Source organism: Tachypleus tridentatus, chromosome 1 (genome assembly GCF_004210375.1).
Source record: "Tachypleus tridentatus isolate NWPU-2018 chromosome 1, ASM421037v1, whole genome shotgun sequence".
Taxonomy (NCBI): domain Eukaryota; kingdom Metazoa; phylum Arthropoda; class Merostomata; order Xiphosura; family Limulidae; genus Tachypleus; species Tachypleus tridentatus.
Window position 1 is genome coordinate 5,996,425 of NC_134825.1, and position 23,694 is coordinate 6,020,118.

General features: G+C 31.8%; 1 protein-coding gene across 1 annotated transcript in view; it reads left to right on the forward strand.

Annotated features, from left to right (window-relative positions):
- The first annotated feature begins 1,824 nt into the window (after positions 1–1,824).
- Positions 1,825–23,694, forward strand: part of LOC143258071 (sodium- and chloride-dependent glycine transporter 2-like) — a 53,882-nt gene continuing 32,012 nt past the window's right edge. The window contains exons 1-7 of the mRNA XM_076517119.1: positions 1,825–2,039; positions 4,711–4,757; positions 13,727–13,762; positions 14,688–14,708; positions 17,682–17,727; positions 20,624–20,740; positions 23,051–23,161. Of these exons, the coding sequence (XP_076373234.1) occupies positions 4,729–4,757; positions 13,727–13,762; positions 14,688–14,708; positions 17,682–17,727; positions 20,624–20,740; positions 23,051–23,161 (360 nt within the window). The 5' untranslated portion in view covers positions 1,825–2,039; positions 4,711–4,728. The remainder of the gene's footprint in view (positions 2,040–4,710; positions 4,758–13,726; positions 13,763–14,687; positions 14,709–17,681; positions 17,728–20,623; positions 20,741–23,050; positions 23,162–23,694) is intronic.

The following is a 23,694-nucleotide window of genomic DNA, read 5'->3' on the forward strand; positions in this document are numbered from 1 at the left end:
CCATAGGATGATAACTGAAAGTTTGTTTGTTTGTTTTGAAATTTTGCACAAAGCTACATGGGAGATATCTGCGCTAGTCGTCCCTAATTTTGATGTGTAAAACTGGAGGGAAGGCAGCTAGTCATCATCACTGAACGCCAACTCGGGATACTCTTTTACAAACGAATAGTGGGATTGACAGTCATATTATAACTCTTTCACGACTGAAAGGGCGACCCTCAGATTACGAGTCGAACGCTTTAACCCACCTGGCCATGCCGGGCCATCATAACTGAAAAACACACGTTCACTGATCATTGTTTGTACTTTGGTTCGTTCTATAAAAATGTCGGTAGATCTGACATCAAACAGTCATATTTCTTAGCTTCGTTCTTTACTCTTCGTGGCTCGGCATGAGATGATTGTGCGGCTTTGTGCTTAACCACAAACAAACTACGAAGGTATTAGAAAATGTAAAAGTCTAGAAATATTTCTGCAAACATTGGATAATTCTCCAAACTAACAGTATTTGTTTGTTTCTTTGTTTTGGATTTCGTGCAAAGCTACACCAGGGCTGTCTGCGCTAGCCGTTTCTAATTTAATAGCGTAAGACTAGAGGGAAGGCAGCTAGTCATCACCAGCCACTTACAACTCATGGGCTACTCTTGAACCAATGAATAGTGGGAATGACCGTGTCACATTATGACGCCCCACGTTTGGTGTGATGGGGATTCAAACTCGCGACTTACGTGTCGAGTATCATAACCACATGACCATGCCGGGCCTACAAGGGACTCATGAGTGCAGGTGATATTCAAAGCCCACGAAGTAACATTTTACTTTGAAAAGACTTTTTTTAATAGGTGAGATAGAACCACGTTAAGAATGTCGTGTATTGTCTTTAAAGTCGATTTCATAAATACTTTTAATCTAATATCTCATTTAGAGCATAGCTACATAATGTTATAACATCAAAACTTTTGTCATCTGGTAAGCAGCTTCCGGTAAAAAAGAGAAAGGTATTGAGTTAGTGTTTCTATAATAGAGTTAAGTCATTTTATAAATATGAGTTGTCAACATTGAAATACGGTAGTTTATAAGTTCTGGTTGTAAGCCACCAATTTAAACCTTTGCACTAACTCAAAATAATTTAAAAAAAACAACATAAGAATATGTATTTGGTTAACAGAACATTTATTCCACTTTCGAAAAGATTAAAATTGTAAATCGTTCTTTGTTTAGTTTGTAGAGTCAAAAGTGGGCGTCTTTACTTTCTAATGGTTTGTAAATAAACGAAGCTTTATTGTTAATGGTGGAGAGACAATGGTTTTAAAAACGATATTTGTGAGTGTCCGAAAACGTTCCATTGTCTAGCGTGTCTGTACGAAGTCTCGACTTTGAGTATATTTATAGTAACAGACAGGGCGCTCGAGTATAAAGTACAATATATATATATATATATGTGTGTGTGTGTTTAATTTGTTTTAAAACAGAAGGGTTTATTGACAAGATTTGTTTTTCCTTTCCATAATAAGTCGTATTAAGATGCGATGAAAATTGGTAGTCAAAGTCTTATCGCTTAAAATTTTTAGACGTATCTATTCTATTTGTCCTGCTTTGTCTGATTGAATATAGACAGGAGTGAGTGGCATTGTGCTCTCTTATTACACTCTGGCCAAATAAGGCTTTCGGAGGTGCCCAGGCTTGAAAACATTTTGTTGGAGTGTATGTAGAGCTACAAGAGGGATTATTACACATGGTAAGGCTCTCAACATTGATTTCGTAAGGCTTGACAAGTCCATTTATTCCAAGGGAAGTGATTCGGTTTTAGGAGGGTAGTTTAACTCAGAATCATAGAAGGAGCCGCTCTGTTCTCTAAATAGAAACTGAGGGTGTGAAGAGACGTACAACACATGTAACAGATCAGTAGACAGAGGTGGCCGATAGAGGTGGACTGCCTGAAGCTTGGAGGTTAGCCTGGGTCTTCGTTTACCAGACCTGCTCATCTAGTCTGTCTCGGTGCATCTAATCCGACCGAATAGCTTCCACCTTAGTAGGAGGTTAGTTGGTTTTTGTTCTTTGTGGTCGATAAAAACCAAATCAATTTTAACTTCCTCCACTGATTAGTAAAACGTAACAGTTTCAGTAAATTTGAAGACCCAAAACAATCCCTAAAAAACAATACAACAACATCGACAATCCCTTAAAAACAATACAACAACATCGCCAATCCCTTAAAAACAACATCGACAATCCCTTAAAAACAACACAACAACATCGACAATCCCTTAAAAACAGGACAACAACATCGACAATCCTTTAAAAACAATACAACAACATCGACAATCCCTTAAAAACAATACAACAACATCGACAATCCCTTAAAAACAACATCGACAATCCTTTAAAAACAGGACAACAACATCGACAATGGTAAACAGCTTGCTTAAAGATATCAGTATTATTTACGAATATACTGTTTTGGCGTTATATAAGTGTATTGGTTGTTGTCATTAATAACAAAGCTACACAATGATGGACAGTCTGTACTTTGCTGACCACGGGTATCGAAACCCGCCCTTTAGCGTCTTAGGGCCTGGAGTCTTAATGTCGAGCTACTGGAGAACAATAACTAATAGTGATTGAAAGGCATGTTGACAAAGAGTGCTTGAATTGTTTGTACAATGTAGCTTAGGGATTTATTATATTATACATATACGTACACCAATTCACATACACATGCATACAGCACCCCTGGTGTTCAATACAGTTATTAATGCGCTTATATTAGTAATAACAACTAAACATTTGTATGATATTTTAGAATAATATAATTATGTAAATATATAAATAATTATATAATTCTTCAGGAAATGTTAGCATTCAGTTTTCTAAAAAACATCGTGAAGAAATAATTTTAAAATTAAATCAAGAACTTCAGTCGTGATGTGTTTATTTAAAACAACTTTAATTTTATCAATACTTAACTAAAAACTAAGTAAATAAGCTATTAATTAATTTATGCAGTCTTAACTTCATCATGTTTAGGTTTATTAGAGTGAAACTCTTACCAAAGACAAAGCTATACAAGTAATTAGATCGAAAATACTGTAAAAAACTTGACCCCTGCATTTAGTTAACACTTAGATGTTCGACTTAAACAACTTGACGCTTACTTCTAGTTAAATTTGGATAGAACTATTAAATTAAAAGTGACTCTTGTAGATGGCCTTACTTAAAGAATGCCATTGATCGTCGCTTCTAACTCGCGTACTTTATTTTTAATGAGTCCATAAATAAATGTTGTTCCCTCTACGAGGCTAAGTTGTATTACAACTGGTTCTGAGCTCTTATACTGAAATATTGCTTAAAAGTAAAGTTCAACTCATCTTTGAAAACTCCTGTAGTCAGTTTGTGCTTGAAGAAAGGATTATCTGTTTGTTTGTTTTTGAATTTCACGCAAAGCCACTCGTGGACTATCTGCGGTAGCCGTCCCTAATTTAGCAGTGTAAGACTAGAGTGAAGGCAGCTAGTCATCATTACCCACCGCCAACTCTTGAGCTACTCTTTTACTCACAACTAGTGGGATTATAACGCCCCCAGAGCTGAAAGGGTAAACATGTTTGGTACGGCGGGGATTCGAACCCGCGACCCTCAGAGTACGAGTCGATCGCCTTAACCCACAAACTACAAAGACCAAAGTGTACACATACAAATAAGTTTTTAAGCCGTTGTAAGAAAAGTTAATGGTCAGTGTTTAAGCCAAGTGACCTCTAAAGGTATAAAGGTTATTCATCATGTGACTTTATGAAATTGTTGAACAAACTCGCTGCTATAGGAAGGTAACTTCCAACCTGTATTTAAATAGAACTTAATGCTCAGTTATTCTGTGCAAGTTATACCAAAATCATCTGTAATCCAGAGAACTAACTCCAGTTCCTGAAGTTCCTTAAAACTAAACGAACTTGTAAAATGTATCTATTTGTTGTTTACAGTAGAACTAGTAAACCTATTACTCGAAATTTTGTGTTTCACTTTTACTCAAAGAATTCAACTTACCGAGCATGCTCAGTGATACTTTGCTTAAACCTTTGGTTAGTGAATAACAATGTTTTGGTCACTGACAGCGTTTATTACTTGAGACTTAAATTTTACACTAAAGCTTTTAAGCCTTACTTATTAATAAGTGAAAAAAACAACAACTAAAAGTTCTTATATATTTTATTTCTCTTCCCTGTCGACAACCATGAGAATTAAAACAATGAGATCAACGTGACCACACAGTTTGATGTTATGGAAATACAAACCGTTCAGTATTCTTTTACGAAGTGTAGTTTTATATTTTTTTTCCACATGTGGAGTTAAATAAGCAAATATTATTTTGAGCGGCTTCTACGTCACGGATATTCCTGTGATAAAGGATTAGGAACAAAAATATGTAAAACTGATATAACAATATAAACTAAAGTTTGAGCTCGAAGTTATGAATAATCGAGAGAAAAATTTGATGAATGCTGTGAACTTGGTTATTTAACTCAAACCAAATGAAACTTGTAAAACACTTACTGTAATATTCATACAAATTTGATAAATGTATATATTAAGTCTAGAGTAGGTAGTGAAAATATTAAACTTGTAAGTTAATTTTATATAACCAACAAAGCATACATATATATATGTGTGTGTGTGTGTATATATATATATATATATTATTTTCTATTTCGAACACAGATTTTTGAAACGTGAGAAATGGCTGACGATGAAAGGGAAGAATACAGGTAAAATTAGAGTATTAGAGTACAATATTAGACACTATGATTGAATACAAATAAGATTAGAGTACGATATTGGACATTATGATTGAATACAGGTAAGATTAGAGTATTAGAGTACGATATTAGACACTATGATCGAATACAGGTAAGATTAGAGTACGATATTGGACATTATGACTGAATACAGGTAAGATTAGAGTATTAGAGTACGATATTAGACACTATGATCGAATACAGGTAAGATTAGAGTATATTAGAGTACGATATTAGGCACTATGATTGAAAACAGGTAAGATTAGAGCATTAGAGTAGGATATTAGGCACTATGATTGAATACAGGTGAGATTAGAGTATTAGGGTACGATATTAGACACTATGATTGAACACAAGTAAGATTAGAGTATTAGAGTACGATATTAGACACTATGATTGAACACAGGTAAGATTAGAGTACGATATTAGACACTATGATTGAATACAGGTAAGATTAGAGTATTAGAGTACGATATTAGACACTATGATTGAACACAGGTAAGATTAGAGTATTAGAGCACGATATTAGACACTATGATTGAACACAGGTAAGATTAGAGTATTATAGTACGATATTAGACACTATGATTGAATACAGGTAAGATTACAGTATTAGAGTACGATATTAGACACTATGATTGAATACAGGTAAGATTAGAGTATTAGAGTACGGTATTAGGCACTATGATTGAATACAGGTAAGATTAGAGTATTAGAGTACGATATTAGACACTATGATTGAACACAAGTAAGATTAGAGTACGGTATTAGGCACTAGGATTGAACACAGGTAAGATTAGAGTATTAGTATACGATATTAGGCACTATGATTGAATGCAGGTAAGATTACAGTATTAGAGTACGATAATAGGCACTATGATTATTTTATGAAGCAGTAGAAATATGATGAACATTCTACAATTTTACCCTACAGTTAGAGCTATATAATATAATATAATATAATATCTCACTCGCTTTAAAGACATTTAAAGACCATCAGAGATTTCGGTTTAAAAAAATTGTGAAAACTTTTCATGACGTTTTAATAAACATCGAAATTTAAAAAAAAACTTTTAATAATTCGGAAAGGAAGTTCATATGAAACATGTTTCATGAGCTCTTCATTGTATTGTCTCACTTGATTTTAGTCTAAAACTTTACTGAATATGTTTAAAGGTTTAATCTAAAATTATCTGTGAATAATTCATTTCTTTACTAATGTTTTGTTGAAAAATAAAATAAGAAAGAGATTAAATGAAAGTGAAAAATATAAATATTTTTATTTTTTAATTTCGCACCGAGCTACACGAGGGTTATTTGTTCTAGTCGCCCCTAATTTATCGGTGAAAAACTAGAGGGAAGACGACTAGTCATCACTACCCACCGCCAACTCTTGGGCTACTCTTTACCAGCAAATAGTGGGAGTGAGCGACACATTATAACGCCACACGGCTGAAAGTGCGAACATATTTGGTGTGAAAGGGATTCGAACCCGCGACCCTCAGGTTTCGAGGCCCTTGTCGGTATGTGTTTACCGTGACTTTCTGGTTACGAGGCCCTTGTCGGTATGTGTTTACCGCGATCTTCAGGTTACGAGGCTCTTGTCGGTATGTGTTTACCGTGACCCTCTGGTTACGAGGCCCTTGTCGGTGTGTGTTTACAGCGACCCTCAGGTTACGAGACCCTTGTCGGTATGTGTTTACCGTGACCCTCTGGTTACGAGGCTCTTGTCGGTGTGTGTTTACCGTGACCCTCAGGTTACGAGACCCTTGTCGGTATGTGTTTAAGTGTTAGTATTTTTTACACTCATTCAGTAAAAGATTTTGAAAATTTATTACCCTATTTTTCTCTTTTTTTTTTTATATTTTATATTCCAATACTTTTTTCCATAATTTACTTTATGATAATTAAACCAAGAAGATTACTGATTGAATTTTAAAAAAAAAATTAACATTTTTATATTATCACCATTATACGTTCATCATTGTCTACCAAATCTTGTCATGTCATTTGATATATATATTTATACAGTTTCGACGATACCTGAAGTCAAAAATAAAGTAACTCCTTCATTCTGGAAATTGTCCAAACATTAACAAAGTAATAACAAAAAGAGCTTTGTTGTTCAATAGAACATTTTACTTGTATTGAAATTCGTGACAAAATGTCTCAAGGCTTCACATTTAACTGTTTAGAAAATTTCAAAAAACGTAAAAAAATAATATTATAATACGTTTCTTTGTTAATTAATTAACAAATTAAATTTTCAACAGCATAAACTAATAAGATGAAACAAATAATCTTATATTTGTTACTGTTGGTGATTCTCAGTTAGAATCAAGAACATACCAGTGTAACAACATTTTTTTCACGTCTGTCAGCCAGAACCAGGATTGGACCAACAGTAATGTTTACAACTCTTAAATCTTAAAGTAGTTTTTTTATGTCACAGCATCACTACTTTTTTCTTAACACAAGCGTTAACGTATATAGTGACATAAAAACACGTTCCTCATGGCACTTAATGCTGTCTCTATTTACTAATAATAGAAACCCTTAGTGAATGGATTGATTTCACTTTCCTTGCGAGATACGCTTCTGTATACTTGATAATAGTTCTCGTAACCCTCGATACAACGTCTAGTTGCTATAAGACCTATTTCAGCCTAAGTATTCTTGTTTAAGATAAATATTTAAATATGTCACTTGCGTAACTCCAGGAAGAACTAACATTGAAAGCCTGCCAAAGCAATAGTTAATGAACTATGTGCTGACACAGAAGACGTAGATTTAATTATAATAAAATACAAAGGAAAACATCACTGATAATACTTTACTCACAAAAAACACTCCACTACACTTTATATATTAAACAATTTCCACTACACTTTATATATTAAACATTACATTTTATAAAATCTTAATGAGATATTTATATTCGATTTTATTTATCTGAATATTTCGTTTTAGAAACATTTAGGTATTTATATATTTCATACAGTAAAATGTTTTATATTGTACGTTAAGACACTTACATTCCACTTCACACATGCTTTACAACATTCTACACTTTAAGATACTTGTACTACATTTCACACAACAAAGTAATATAAAAAGGTTTAACACACTCATATACTTGCATTTCATTTCACATAACAAAGTGCTTTACAAAGGTGTTCATACTGGGAGCATTTTACATGCATTTTCCATTTTATATACTATAACCTTTTTAACAGTAGCCATCAGAATTGAATATTTAGATTTGTAGATTTAGTTATTCCGATTGATGTGTTATTTGTATAAAATTTATATTAAACTAAAGTGTGCTGTAATTTGATTGTAGTAAATAACGTAGAAAATTTCAAAGTAGCTAAAAGTTGATGGATATACGATACATAAAAACAGATGTTAGTTTTGCTTAATTAAAATTCACGTGGTTTGTTTGGACTAAAGTTTGTTCTATCTTGATTGTTATAAGTTTCGGTGGATTTGAAATGGACTGAAATAAGTTGCAATATTTTAACTTTTCTATACTAAAGCGTGCTATATTTTGGTTTAAAGAATTAAACCGTGTAACATTTTGGTCTGTCAGAAGGTCTGTGAACTTTAAACATAATGCCTTGCGTGTCAGAAAACATTTGTTATTTTTAGTAGTTAAGGTTAGTTTGTACTATGTTTTAGCTTGAGAGAATACTGATATATATATATTTATATATAGAGAGAGTGTGTGTGTTTTTCGTACAGGAAAGCCACAAAGGGCTATCTGCTCAACCCACCGAGGGGAATCGAATCCCTAATTTTAGCGTTGTAAATCCGGAGACATACCGCTGTACTAGCGGAGAGCTTATATAGAGAGAGTAAAAGAAGTTTTAATGCTGTATATAAGAACTCGTGTATTATATGGTTTAATTAACGTGTCTTTCATATAGGATTGATATATATATATATTGGAGTTTTGTTTTCAAGCTTCTATATAAAGCTCAATTGTTCTTGAAAGTTATTGTATCGTAAACTTGTTTGAGGTATTTAAAATAGTTCGTTTTTTAGAAATAAAGCTACGAATAACCGAGGATAAGTACAGACGTGGTTCAGAACTAAAGTTAGCATGTGGGCACAAGTGGGCTCCAAAACTACTTATGTATTTTTGTGTCTGTATATACTGGTGTTATTCCTCTCCAGAATACCGGATGTGACGTTAAAGCTTGAATGTTGTTACTTTAGAAGACATTCTATGTGATATAACTAAGAGGCCTACAAAGAACTTCTTTTCCACAGGATATTACATTAAAACAGTGCATTTGTTACTTCAGATGAAAACCTTATGTAGTACAGCTGGTAGGCCTCCAATACTTCTTCTGCAATAAACGCGCATGTAGAAGTGTTATTTATAAATATTTCTCACCAAACTGAATCATAAGACACGTTAATATACCCAGCTCACAGTAGTATATCTTTGAAAACTTAAAAGGTTACTAAGACCACGAGTGATGGACAATGTGTTAAACAGGACATTGAAAATTAGATCATAAAGTAATTCTGTTATTTACCACTTGATCGGTATAACACGGTGATATCCACGGATGATAGACAATGTGTTAAACAGGACATTGAAAATTAGATGATAAATTAATTTTGTTATTCACCACTTGATCGGTATAACACGGTGATATCCACGGATGATAGACAATGTGATAAACAGGACATTGAAACTTAAATGATAAAGTTTTAAAAAATGTTATATTATGTTTTCAAAATAACGTTGGAAAAGTATTACAATTCTCACTATATTTAAGTTTTAGAGTTATTGACATTAAGTGTTATTAGATAACACTGTCGTAGAGACACTACTTAAACACCTTTTAACAATGAAGTCAGTTCCCCGATAGTAAAACGCTAAAATCAGGGGTTCGATTCTCCTTAGAGGACTCAGCAGATAGCCTGAGGTGGCTTTGCTGAATGAAAACACACACACAGTGATGTTACTTAAAACTATTCATGATGATAGAAAAACACGTGGGTTCAGGAAGTCTTGGTATAAATAAATAAACCCCTATAACCCGAGTACTTTCGAAAGGTGGGTTTATCTTTTTCAGAGGAAATTGAAAATCACAATTTTCAATATTGAAAACAAGTTTTTACAACTAAGCTCTATAAAACATCATACATGGAAATGCTACATGGATCATATATTTTTCATCTGGACAGCCGGTCTTAAATCACTTGAATGTATTTCATATTCAAGCTCCTCTTACAAAACAATCAAGTTTATGTGTGATTACTCACCTACCAAGGTCAACTTTCTTGACGTCATAGTTTTTCTAAAAGACGGAATTTTACACACTGACTTGTATGTTAACCAACAGACAGACCACAGTTCCTTCATTATAAAAACTATCATCCTTCTAACACTGAACGTCCCCTTCTGGGAAAGTGGTAAGTCTTCGGACTTATAGCGCTAAAATTAGGGGTTCGATTTCTCTCGGTGGACATAGCAAATAGCCCAATGTGGCTTTGCTATAAGAAAACATACGATCTAAACTAAACATTACCTACACTCAAGTTTTTAAATAAAGAAAATATGCTCGGATGAAAGATACTATAGAAAACACACAAAGGATCTAAAACAAACCATGCTACTCAGAGGATATAAAGATACCGAAATCAACAGACAAACTAAAAAGACTAATGAAACTCAGTGGAAGAACATCAGAGCAATACTAAACTTTGAAATATAATTCATCTTATTATTATCAATTAGTTTAAACTCAGAAATGTTTCACGAATTCAGTAAAAAAAATAACTGAATGATTGTCTTAAACAGACATTTCCTGAAGTTACCGTTGTCTTCTTCCAAAAAACACCAAAAAGAAACTCTAAAAGATATCCTTATTCACACAAAACTAAATTACATCCTATCAAAAAATGGTTGTCATTACTTCAGTAAAGCTCGTTGTCAAACCTACAAGTTCATTAAAATCACTGACTCGTTTTTAGAAAACACAATCAGAGAAACTTTAAAATATTCAAATAACTAACTTGTGAAACAAAAAACACCCTTTATCTTGTACCATAGCCAATTATGTAGGATAGAAACAAATAATTCTTAAAGATCGTTTCCATAATCATAAGTCTACTACTAACACTGAAAAAGATCTCCCAAATCATAAGTCTACTACTAACACCGAAAAAGATCTCCCAAATCATAAGTCTACTACTAACACTGAAAAATATCTCCCAAATCATAAGTCTACTACTAACACTGAAAAAGATCTCCCAAATCATAAGTCTACTACGAACACTGAAAAAGGTCTCCCAAATCATAAGTCTACTACTAACACTGAAAAAGATCTCCCAAATCATAAGTCTACTACCAACACTGAAAAAGATCTCCCAAATCATAAGTCTACTACCAACACTGAAAAAGATCTCCCAACACTTTGACCAACCTGATCATTCCATCATCAATGTTACCCTCAGTGGTATTGAAGTGGGACTTAAAACTAATACACATAGCGGAACATGTATCAATGTTGTATCTGTGTCAGAAAAACCATTTTTATTCTTTCTTTCAGTGATGACGAGAAACCCACTTGTTGAGAAAATTTATATGCAAAAACGGCTCGTTTGGGCTGAGAAAACACTTTTACATAGAAGAGCGAACAACGTTTCGACCTTCTTCGGTCTTCTATGTAAAAGTGTTTTCAGCCCAAACGAGCGTTTTTTATATAAATTTATTCTTTTTGTTTTCCATGTAACATGAGAGCTGAATTTTTTTAAAAACGTACTATTCGTTAAAGATATTTGTTTATATATTTTTATCAATTGATAAGTATAATATAACGTTTTCAATCACTCTACAGGCGCCACCTTCAGTATACTTAAACACTTAAGTATAGTTTTAAATATACTTATATTTAGCCATTTATAAATTAAAATATCCTTAGCATCTCATACATACTCTTACCATCAGCTACATTGTACCGGAAATGAGATGGCTACAACGTAAACAAACAGATATTTCCTGAAAACCGGATGAGCTACTTGATGTTACTTAACTCCATTTATACATATATTAGTTACACAATCATTCCCAATTTACCCTGAAAAGGAAGGTCCACCTTTCAAACACACTTGGGTTATGTGGTTTTTATTCATTACTTACAACCATTTGATCACCTAGAAGTTAGACGACAATAATACTCAAACACCATCTTATCACCTAGATGTTACGATATGCTGTTTAGTAAACAGTTATCACCTGGATGTTTAATGACAACATTTCGTAAATTCTGTTTCATTCCCTACATGTTTGACAACTATGTTACTTAAAACTATGTTATCGCATAGATGTTGGACGAAAATGTTACTTAAGCACTGTGTTATCATCTAGATGTTGAAGGAAAATGTTATTTAATGTTAGATACACACAACTGTTTCAGTTGATGTGAGTGTTATGATTTAGATGCTTTAAGTACAGCATAGTTGGTAAATTTAGTTTTCTTTAAAGGCGTTACTGTGTGTGTATTCTTATAGCAAACCCACATCGGGCTATCTGCTGAGTCTACTGAGGGGAATCAAACCCCTAATCTTACCGTTGTAAATCCATAGACTTACAGTTGTACCGGAGGAGGACAAAGGCGTTAGTTTAGCACAAGTTTGTTTATATAACTGTGTCACGATCATATGTTTTGTTGTTCAATTATTGTGATTTGTTATATTATTGTATCATGTTACTAGAGCCTTCTATGTTTTCTTGTTGTCTGGTTGACTGTTATTTCATCATAATATCTCGTAATGTGTAGAATGTTCTAGGCCTCTGTCAGGTTATAAATTCGCATACAAAATGTAGCTTGAGTACGTTGTACAGATAACGAGTTAGTTTTATAGGGAGATAGAAAAATTTAGACCTTGTGATTGTGAGTTTAACCATAAATACATATAGTTGTGACTTTTAAAGTAAAATTATCGCAAACTATATTGTAATAACAAATTAGAGAAAAAAATATTGTCTTCTTAACTGTTTTATGAAGTAATTAAAACCACCTTATCTGCATTTTGTATGAAAAGTGGCAATTATTTAAAGCTGTGGATACAAGTGTGGTAACCAACAGTGTAACGTAAATGAAATATCATCAACTGCATTGTTGTAACAGAGCAAAGAAGAATACTTTTTCTTGTCCATTGTGTTATTAAGTAAATAACAACCCTGTGTGAAGTTTGACGAAAAAAGACGATTATATAGAAATATGAACACAACTGGTAATTAACTGTGTGACGAGCACTTTCATATACGTTTGACTTGTTTTACTGTGTGTTATTTTAATACAAGTGAACTATGTGCTGTTTGCTTATTGTTAAAATGTATCGCAAACGTGTAACAGGGACCGACTTTGAAGATCCAATCCATACATAAGAAAGACCTAACACGTAAGCACTGTGCTATCATCTAAGTTTTAGGTAATGCTTTTACTTAAACACTATGCTATCAGTTAGGTGTTAGGCGGCAGTGTCACTTAAACACTGTGTTATCAGTTAGGTGTTAGGCAGCAGTGTTACTTAAACACTATGCTATCAGTAAGGTGTTAGGCGGCAGTGTTACTTAAGCACTGTGTTATCAGTTAGGTGTTAGGCGGCAGTATTACTTAAACACTGTGTTATCGCCTATATGTTGGATTACAACGTTACTTACCTTGTTACCAAAACACTAGTTATCTTCTGAATAGTAAATGATTATGTGTTGTTTTTTCCTAAATTTTAAGTAAGATAACGAATGCTACCTGACAGCGTTCCTAAGTCCCTATCAGGAGCTAGTTTAAATAATTTAATTTTGAATGATTTATTAATTTAGTTTTACCAATAAAAATTAATTGTCTTCTAATAAAATAAAGAAGTATTAGTGTAAACTAATAAATGCATACTGAATATTTATTCTGTTACAGTGAAGAGGAAGAGGAAGAGGAGGAAGAGGAAGTAAAGTGAGTGAATGCAACTTCCTACTTCCTGTAGTAACTCGTGTGCAATCAAATGCTGTAAAATATATTTAGCAGAATTTATTGGATTAATTAAAATATAGTAAACAAATAAAAGGTAATATTTATTTATTGCATTAAGAAAATGAAAGTAATCATAAATAATACGATATATTAGTATATGAAACTATACCGAACGTAATACGGCATACTTTAACAGTGTATATGTATTTTATATGTATATCATTATTTCGATTTAAATTAGAAAAAATTAATAACAGAACAAAATTAATAATAGGACCTATTGCAACAAAATCAGGTTTAAACATACAACCTATTTTATGTGTTTCTATTTTTTATAACTTTGGCGATGACCCTTCAAACTTCCATTGTTGACGTTACCTTAAATACATAATTTTATTATTTTTTCTACTTTTATAAAACCTTTCGTATCTAATATTTATGCCTATTTACTCTCTCGCCGTTTGGTGGCGTCTTCCTGCGATCCAGGGACCAGAAAAAGTAAGGACGCTTAATTATTCATTATGACGTCATGCACCGCTCTAGACTAGATTGTGGAATATAAGCTTAACAAATGCTTGATTAATACAATCTAATTGGAAGCTACTAACACAACCTCAATAATTAGCTGGTTTTGCGTAAAAACCTTTCAGAGACTAAATGTACACACACGAGCGTCTATAAACTGGAATATCAAAGCAGAAAATCAGTATATCCACTATAGAAATATCACAGTACCTCGTCTGGATATGAAGGGCTTCGCCACAATATCCCCGTTCTAATATATTTTCTTATTATGTTGACAACATTGATTAATTTCACTAGTGTTTCCTTTTACCCACGTTCTTCAGTGTTCAGAGAATGTGTGTTAACTGAATCCAAAACAGATTTTTCACTTCTCTTCTCCTAGGTCCACTTCCCAGCAGAAGATGTAAGTTCTCTATGGAACCGCTGCGCACTCGCTACAACTGATCTAAGTTCTGTAATTTGTATGTTAGTTGTATGAACGTTCACGTGCCCTTCTGTTTGTGCACAGTTTCTCGAAGAGACAATCCTTTTAATTGAAAACTAACAATATAACCCCAAACCCTGAACTGAAATTCGAACGACCTGCATAAAGCGGTAATGTATCTTCACTCAAAGATCTTTTCCAAAACAAGTGTTTATGGTTCAAGACCTGAACCAAACATTCGTTTTTGTTTTGAAACCACTGTCTACCTTGTTGAGAAAACAAACATCTCGCTTGTTAAATGGATGTTTCTAACTCCTCCGATCTATTTTGTTCCACCAATAAGTTCGATTACCTTTCTTAAACTATTAACGTAATCAAAGACTGTCTATTATAGTTATTATAATACACATTAGTGAATCAAAGACAGTTTATTATAGTTATTATAATACACATTAGTGAAGCAAAGACTGTCTATTATAGTTATATTACACATTAGTGAATCAAAGACTGTCTATTATAGTTATAATACACATTAGTGAATCAAAGACTGTCTATTATAGTTGTTATAATACACATTAGTGAATCAAAGACAGTCTGTTATAGTTATTATAATACACATTAGTGAATCAGACATTTTATTATAGTTATTATAATACACATTAGTGAATCAAAAACTGTCTATTATAGTTATTATAATACACATTAGTGAATCAAAAACTGTCTATTATAGTTATTATAATACACATTAGTGAATCAAAAACTGTCTATTATAGTTATAATACACGTTAGCGACTCAAAGACAGTCTATTATAGTTATTATAATACACATTAGTGAATCAAAAACTGTCTATTATAGTTACAATACACGTTAGCGACTCAAAGACAGTCTATTATAGTTATTATAATACACATTAGTGAATCAAAAACTGTCTATTATAGTTACAATACACGTTAGCGACTCAAAGACAGTCTATTATAGTTATTATAATACACATTAGTGAATCAAAAACTGTCTATTATAGTTACAATACACGTTAGCGACTCAAAGACAGTCTATTATAGTTATTATAATACACATTAGTGAATCAAAACTGTCTATTATAGTTATAATACACATTAGTGAATCAAAGACAGTCTATTATAGTTATTATAATACACATTAGTGAATCAAAGACTGTCTATTATAGTTAGAATACACAGTAGTGAATCAAAGACTGTCTATTATAGTTATAATACACAGTAGTGAATCAAAGACAGTCTATTATAGTTATTATAATACACATTAGGGAATCAAAGACAGTCTATTATAGTTATAATACACATTAGTGAATCAAAGACTGTCTATTATAGTTATAATAATACACAGTAGTGAATCAAAGACTGTCTATTATAGTTATAATACACAGTAGTGAATCAAAGACTGTCTATTATAGTTATAATACACAGTAGTGAATCAAAGACTGTCTATTATAGTTGTTATAATACGTTAGCGACTCAAAGACAGTCTATTATAGTTATTATTATATACATATTATGGAAGTAAAGTTAGCTAAGCACAGTCATTATAATAATAACGATTTCACTTCTTCTTGTCGTTAGGGAAATTAAGAATAATGAAAACCTGTTCATTACGTTAGCTAATTATTAAGAGATTAGGATCCACAAAGCCTAATGGTTTGATAAACTAACTGCTGAAAGGTATATACTAACCAAATTTAATGTTTGAATAGCTAATTGTTCGGAGATACGGATTAACCAAATTTAATGGTTTAAATAGCTAACTGTTCGGGGATACAGATTAAGCAAATTTAATGGTTTGAATAGCTAATCGTTCGGAGATACAGATTAACCAAATTTAATGTTTGAATAGCTATTGTTCGGAGATACGGATTAACCAAATTTAATGGTTTAAATAGCTAATTGTTCGGAGATACGAATTAACCAAAGTTAATGGTTTAAATAGCTAACTGTTCGGAGATACAAATTAACCAAATTTAATGGTTTGAATAGCTGTTCTTGTAAAGAGAGTTTATGTAGAACGGATTGAAATGGAACGACAGAGTAATTAGTATTTCCAGGTTGTATGTATGCTGTTTATGTCTCTCATCTTTTATTTGCATACATCACACTTGCATAATTTTGAGAAAGTCTTTTATTTTGAATTTGCATTAGTTACGAGTTTGGTGGTATTTTTATATTACTTCTTTTTGCTAATATTAAACACCAGAAGTACGACCTTATTTATGCTACAAAATATTACTTTTCATATTAGCTGACAGTATACATTAACCTTACTAACTCTTTGAGAATTTGCATCTGGAACTTATCACACTGATATTTTAAATAATCTTAAATCACTAATGTATGTAAGATAGTTTATTTCATTTTAAGAAAATCAAAACAAAAGTAGTAAATCTGATAAAAACGAAAAACATTCTGTTTTCAGAGAGCCTCTTCTTAACTTTGAAGACTTATAACGGATTCTTAACTTTGAAGACTTTTAACGGTTTCTTAACTTTGAACACTTATAACGGATTCTTAACTTTGAACACTTATAACGGATTCTTAACCAGATTTATTTTAAATGTTCTTAAGTACGGGCTATATATTTGGTTTTTCCTCAAAGTGCATTTTAATTAATATTAAATTTAATGTATATTTAATAAATAAATGACGTTAAATGAGACAGGCAGTTGTGGTTGGTAATTTAAGGACTTTTCTGTTTTAATAAACAATTGCATATAATCTCTACAATAAAGAAGGTTTGAAATACGAATAGTTTTTAAACACACACTTACTGATTGAAACTAACTTTTAAAATAGAAGGAAATAAAACTAAAGCAGACTTCTAATTATCATGAATTCTGAAGCAGAAAGACTTTAATGTTAATAATGAACTTCTAGATTTATAAACGTAAAATATGATTAAAAAGTTTTAATTTCAATCTCTAGAACTGAAGAGGCGCCGAAAGTATCTGAAGCAGAACTCGCCATGGAGGTAAGATTAGTAGCAGTGTGGGTTAAGATAATACATTCTATAAGATTGGTAGTAGTGTGGGTTAAGATAATACATTCTATAAGATTGGTAGTAGTGTGGGTTAAAATAATACATTCTATAAGATTGGTATTAGTGTGGGTTAAGATAATACATTCTATAAGATTGGTAGTAGTGTGGGTTACGATAATACATTCTATAAGATTGGTAGTAGTGCGGGTTAAGATAATACATTCTATAAGATTGGTATTAGTGTGGGTTAAGATAATACATTCTATAAGATTGGTAGTAGTGTGGGTTAAAATAATACATTCTATAAGATTGGTATTAGTGTGGGTTAAGATAATACATTCTATAAGATTGGTAGTAGTGTGGGTTACGATAATACATTCTATAAGATTGGTAGTAGTGTGGGTTAAGATAATACATTCTATAAGGTTGGTAGTAGTGTGGGTTAAGATAATACATTCTATAAGATTGGTAGTAGTGTGGGTTAAGATAATACATTCTATAAGATTGGTATAAGTGTGGGTTAAGATAATACATTCTATAAGATTGGTAGTAGTGTAGGTTAAGATAATACATTCTATAAGACTGGTATTAGTGTGGGTTAAGATAATACATTCTATAAGATTGGTAGTAGTGTGTGGATTAAGATAATACATTCTATAAGATTGGTAGTAGTGTAGGTTAAGATAATACATTCTATAAGATTGGTAGTAGTGTGGGTTAAGATAATACATTCTATAAAGTTGACAGTAGTGTAGGTTAAGATAATACATTCTATAAGATTGGTAGTAGTTTGGGTTAAGAAAATACATTCTATAAGGTTGACAGTAACGTAGGTTAAAATAATACATTCTATAACGTTGACAGTAGTGTAGGTTAAGATAATACACTAAAGATTGACAGTAGAGTAGGTTAAGATAATACACTATAAGATTGACAGTAGTGTAGGTTAAGAAAATACATTGTATAAGATTGATTGTCAATGTAGGTTAAAATAATACATTCTATAAGGTTGACAGTAATGTAGGTTAAAATAATACATTCTATAACGTTGACAGTAGTGTAAGTTAAAATAATACATTCTATAACGTTGACAGTAGTGTAGGTTAAGATAATACACTATAAGATTGACAGTAGTGTAGGTTAAGATAATACATTCTATAAGGTTGGTAGTAGTGTGGGTTAAGATAATACATTCTATAAGACTGGTATTAGTGTGGGTTAAGATAATACATTCTATAAGATTGGTAGAAGTGTGGGTTAAAATAATACATTCTATAAGATTGGTATTAGTGTGGGTTAAGATAATACATTCTATAAGATTGATAGTAGTGTGGGTTAAGATAATACATTCTATAAAGTTGACAGTAGTGTAGGTTAAGATAATACATTCTATAAGATTGGTAGTAGTGTGGGTTAAGAAAATACATTCTATAAGGTTGACAGTAATGTAGGTTAAAATAATACATTCTATAACGTTGACAGTAGTGTAGGTTAAGATAATACACTAAAGATTGACAGTAGAGTAGGTTAAGATAATACACTATAAGTTTGACAGTAGTGTAGGTTAAGATAATACATTGTAAGATTGGTAGTAGTGTGGGTTAAGAAAATACATTCTATAAGGTTGACAGTAATGTAGGTTAAAATAATACATTCTATAACGTTTACAGTAGTGTAGGTTAAAATAATACATTCTATAACGTTGACAGTAGTGTAGGTTAAGAAAATACATTCTATAAGGTTGACAGTAATGTAGGTTAAAATAATACATTCTATAACGTTAACAGTAGTGTAGGTTAAGATAATACACTAAAGATTGGCAGTAGAGTAGGTTAAGATAATACACTATAAGATTGACAGTAGTGTAGGTTAAGATAATACATTGTATAAGATTGGTAGTAGTGTGGGTTAAGAAAATACATTCTATAAGGTTGACAGTAATGTAGGTTAAAATAATACATTCTATAACGTTTACAGTAGTGTAGGTTAAAATAATACATTCTATAACGTTGACAGTAGTGTAGGTTAAGATAATACACTAAAGATTGACAGTATAGTAGGTTAAGATAATACACTATAAGATTGACAGTAGTGTAGGTTAAGATAATACATTCTATAAGGTTGGTAGTAGTGTGGGTTAAGATAATACATTCTATAAGACTGGTATTAGTGTGGGTTAAGATAATACATTCTATAAGATTGGTAGTAGTGTGGGTTAAAATAATACATTCTATAAGATTGGTATTAGTGTGGGTTAAGATAATACATTCTATAAGATTGGTAGTAGTGTGGGTTAAGATAATACATTCTATAAGGTTGGTAGTAGTGTGGGTTAAGATAATACATTCTATAAGATTGGTATTAGTGTGGGTTAAGATAATACATTCTATCTGATTGGTATTAGGGTGTGTTAAGATATTACAATAATGGAAATGAGGTGATACTGCTGGTGATAGTATATACAATATCATGGAAATTTCTTATCAAGAAACTATTTTATAGACAAAGGTTTTTGATAAACAATTTGTGATAAAACCGTCTTTTATTTTCCAAATAATAACAGTAATAATAAACATTTTTGTTATTATCTTGTGGAAATCAAAAGTCGTTTGTTTATTCTAGCTTTACTGATAGCAGAATGTCTAAATACCTACAGTATGCACTACAAATTCTAACAGAACTGTCAGCTCGAACAATTAAGACAATAGAGAGATAAAGTAAAATTGTCTCTTTTTATCCGATGGACAGATTTTTATAGTAAAAATTTGTTATATTGCATTTCAAATCTTTTTAACAAGTGCTCAGGTAGAGGGTTCGCTTTATTCGTCTACTTTATTACTACGATATTGGTTTATTTTTACAAATTAACACGGGTTTGAATTTTTAGGAGAAAACAAGGAAGAAAAAGGAGGAGGAGCAGGCCATGTGGCAGGAGTACTTGGAACAGCGGCAACTCCAAAGACAGAAGGAAGAGGAAGAACTGCGGAAGTTGAAGGAGAGACAGGTGAGTAACAACCATGATGACTAAACACGGAAATGAAAACAAAAAACTAGGGAAGTCGCGCGATTTTCACTTCAGAAAGTGCTAGTTTACAATATAATTATGATTAAATATCTCGTGACAAGTCTTGTAAACTGGCACTTTACGATGAAATTAAGTTTGATGGCAAATGAAGACACCCTGCGGAAATTTCTAGAACTAATGAACGTCACAGGTAAACAACCAATCATCAGTCGGATTTCGCCTCCCACACACTAACATGATGTATGGAGAATTTAAACGACTACAATATTGCACAGTTACTTTTTAAAACTACTTAGATTATGCGCTATGAGAGCTAACACTAGCATAACACTGTTGTATATGAAATAACTTTCAGGTTACGTAGTGCAAATGGAAATTTTGAATATTTTTATTCCTGTGTTTTACATGTTTATTTTTTAACTCCAAGGAAGAAATTTGTGTAAAACAATCATCAAAAACATTCCTGAGAAAATATTTTATTATAAACACTGCTGCCATATATTGTGGGTGATAACGTGAAACTCACTTAAGTAAAAACGTATTCTCAAGACGGCTGGTATGGGTATTAAAACTTTTATTAAAATAAAGTACAGAACAACGTCTCGACCTCTTTGTTAACCTGAAGATGACCTAAGAAGGTCGAATCGTTTTTTTTAATACCCATACACTGTAGTATATACTTCAATGCTCATATGATCTCAGATGATATTAGACATTGAAAACTGGTATACACAACATATTAACGAATATGGTTATAAAAAAGAAAATTTAGATTACAATGAATTATCTTTAGCTCAGTGTCATGAATAAAACAGCTTTCAATTTTTGGTTTCACTTACCTACGCTTTTATTAAATTCTACAATTTCAACTTGGACATAAGATAAGCTGCCTACATATCCTTGATTACGTTATGTTGGTTGATACACAGGTTTTGCTGATAATATATATGTAAGTATATAGTATATATTTAGTTACTAAATCCAACAGGTATAATGAGAAAAACACTTTGAAGGCACCGAATTTGACTGGTGTAGCGTGATTCATATGTTTTTACTTCAGATGTAGCGTGATTCATATGTTTTTACTTCAGATGTAGCGTGATTCATATGTTTTAGAGATGTAGCGTAATTCATATGTTTTACTTCAGATGTAGCGTGATTCATATGTTTTACTTGAGATGTAGCGTAATTCATATGTTTTACTTCAGATGTAGCGTGATTCATATGTTTTTACTTCAGATGTAGCGTGATTCATATGTTTTTACTTGAGATGTAGCGTAATTCATATGTTTTTACTTCAGATGTAGCGTGATTCATATGTTTTTACTTGAGATGTAGCGTAATTCATATGTTTTTACTTCAGATGTAGCGTGATTCATGTTTTTACTTCAGATGTAGCGTGATTCATATGTTTTTACTTCAGATGTAGCGTAATTAATATCTTATTTCTTATTCATCTTTGATTTCACTTGTAAGCTCTTGGAATAACTAATCCAGTTTTCTTTCGTTGAATGATAAAACAAGCTTGCTGGTTCGCCATTTCTTGAGATTGACAGTAAAGTTAATTCATATAGAACATTAACAATAATTAATTATATAAATATAATCGATGTTAAAAAACAAATAAATGAACAATATTAGGTTATGTGGACTACTATTTAAATTCTTCTGTACTGGATACGGCAAACTTAATGTATGTGGACTACTATTTAATTCTTCTGTACTGGATATGGCAAACTTAACGTATGTGGACTACTATTTAAATTCTTCTGTACTGGATATATGTAAACTTACTTAACGTATGTGGACTACTATTCTAAATTCTTCTGTACTGGATATGGCAAACTTAACGTATGTGGACTACCAGTTAAATTCTTCTGTACTGGATGTGGCAAACTTAATGTTTGTGGACAACTATTTAAATTCTTTTGTTCTGGATATGGCAAACTTAATGTATGTGGACTACTATTTAAATTCTTCTGTACTGGATATGACAAACTTAATGTATGTGGACAACTATTTAAATTCTTCTGTTCTGGATATGACAAAATTAATGTATGTGGACTACTATTTAAATTCTTCTGTACTGGATATGGCAAACTTAACGTATGTGGACTACTATTTAAATTCTTCTGTACTGGATATGGCAAACTTAACGTATGTGGACTACTATTTAAATTCTTCTGTACTTTCACTGAGAAAAGGATCTGAATAATGTAACTTATATTTTAAAATATCGGTTGAATATTTCAAATTTAACAACCTAGATTGTTTTGATGAATGATTTAGGCAAGAAGGAAGACACTAAGGGCAGAAGAAGAAGCCAAGATGATGGAAATGAAGCGAAGACAGGAAGAGATGAGACAAAAAGAAGCAGTAAGTGACATGAATATCACTGGTGTAGAATTTAAACTGTGTCCTGACAGTCAAAACAGTTTATGAAAAGTAACATCAGTCAAACTTAACAACATTTATATATAAACATTTTGGGTAAAATATCCTTTCGAGATGTATAAATGTATATAAAGTTGTAGTAAGACACAGGTCTGAGAACCACATCAGTATAGAAAAAGGAAGTTAGCATTCAAGTGTTTGAGTTTAGAATTAACATGTAAAATTAGAATAACATTAGATGTCTAAGCTTCAATTCAATATATATATATATAAAATAACCCTTAAGCACTTTGGAGTTATATCAATATGCATAAAAATGATAGCACTTGTGCACTTTCACTTTGCAATGTCTATGCGTATAAAAGCAATTACCCTAAAGCACCTGACAATTACATCATTATGAAAAATAATAATATTTACTATACACTAACACATTGATATACATAACACACACATAATATATATAATACATATACATAATATATAACATACATAACACAATAATATATATATACATAACACACACAATATATACATAA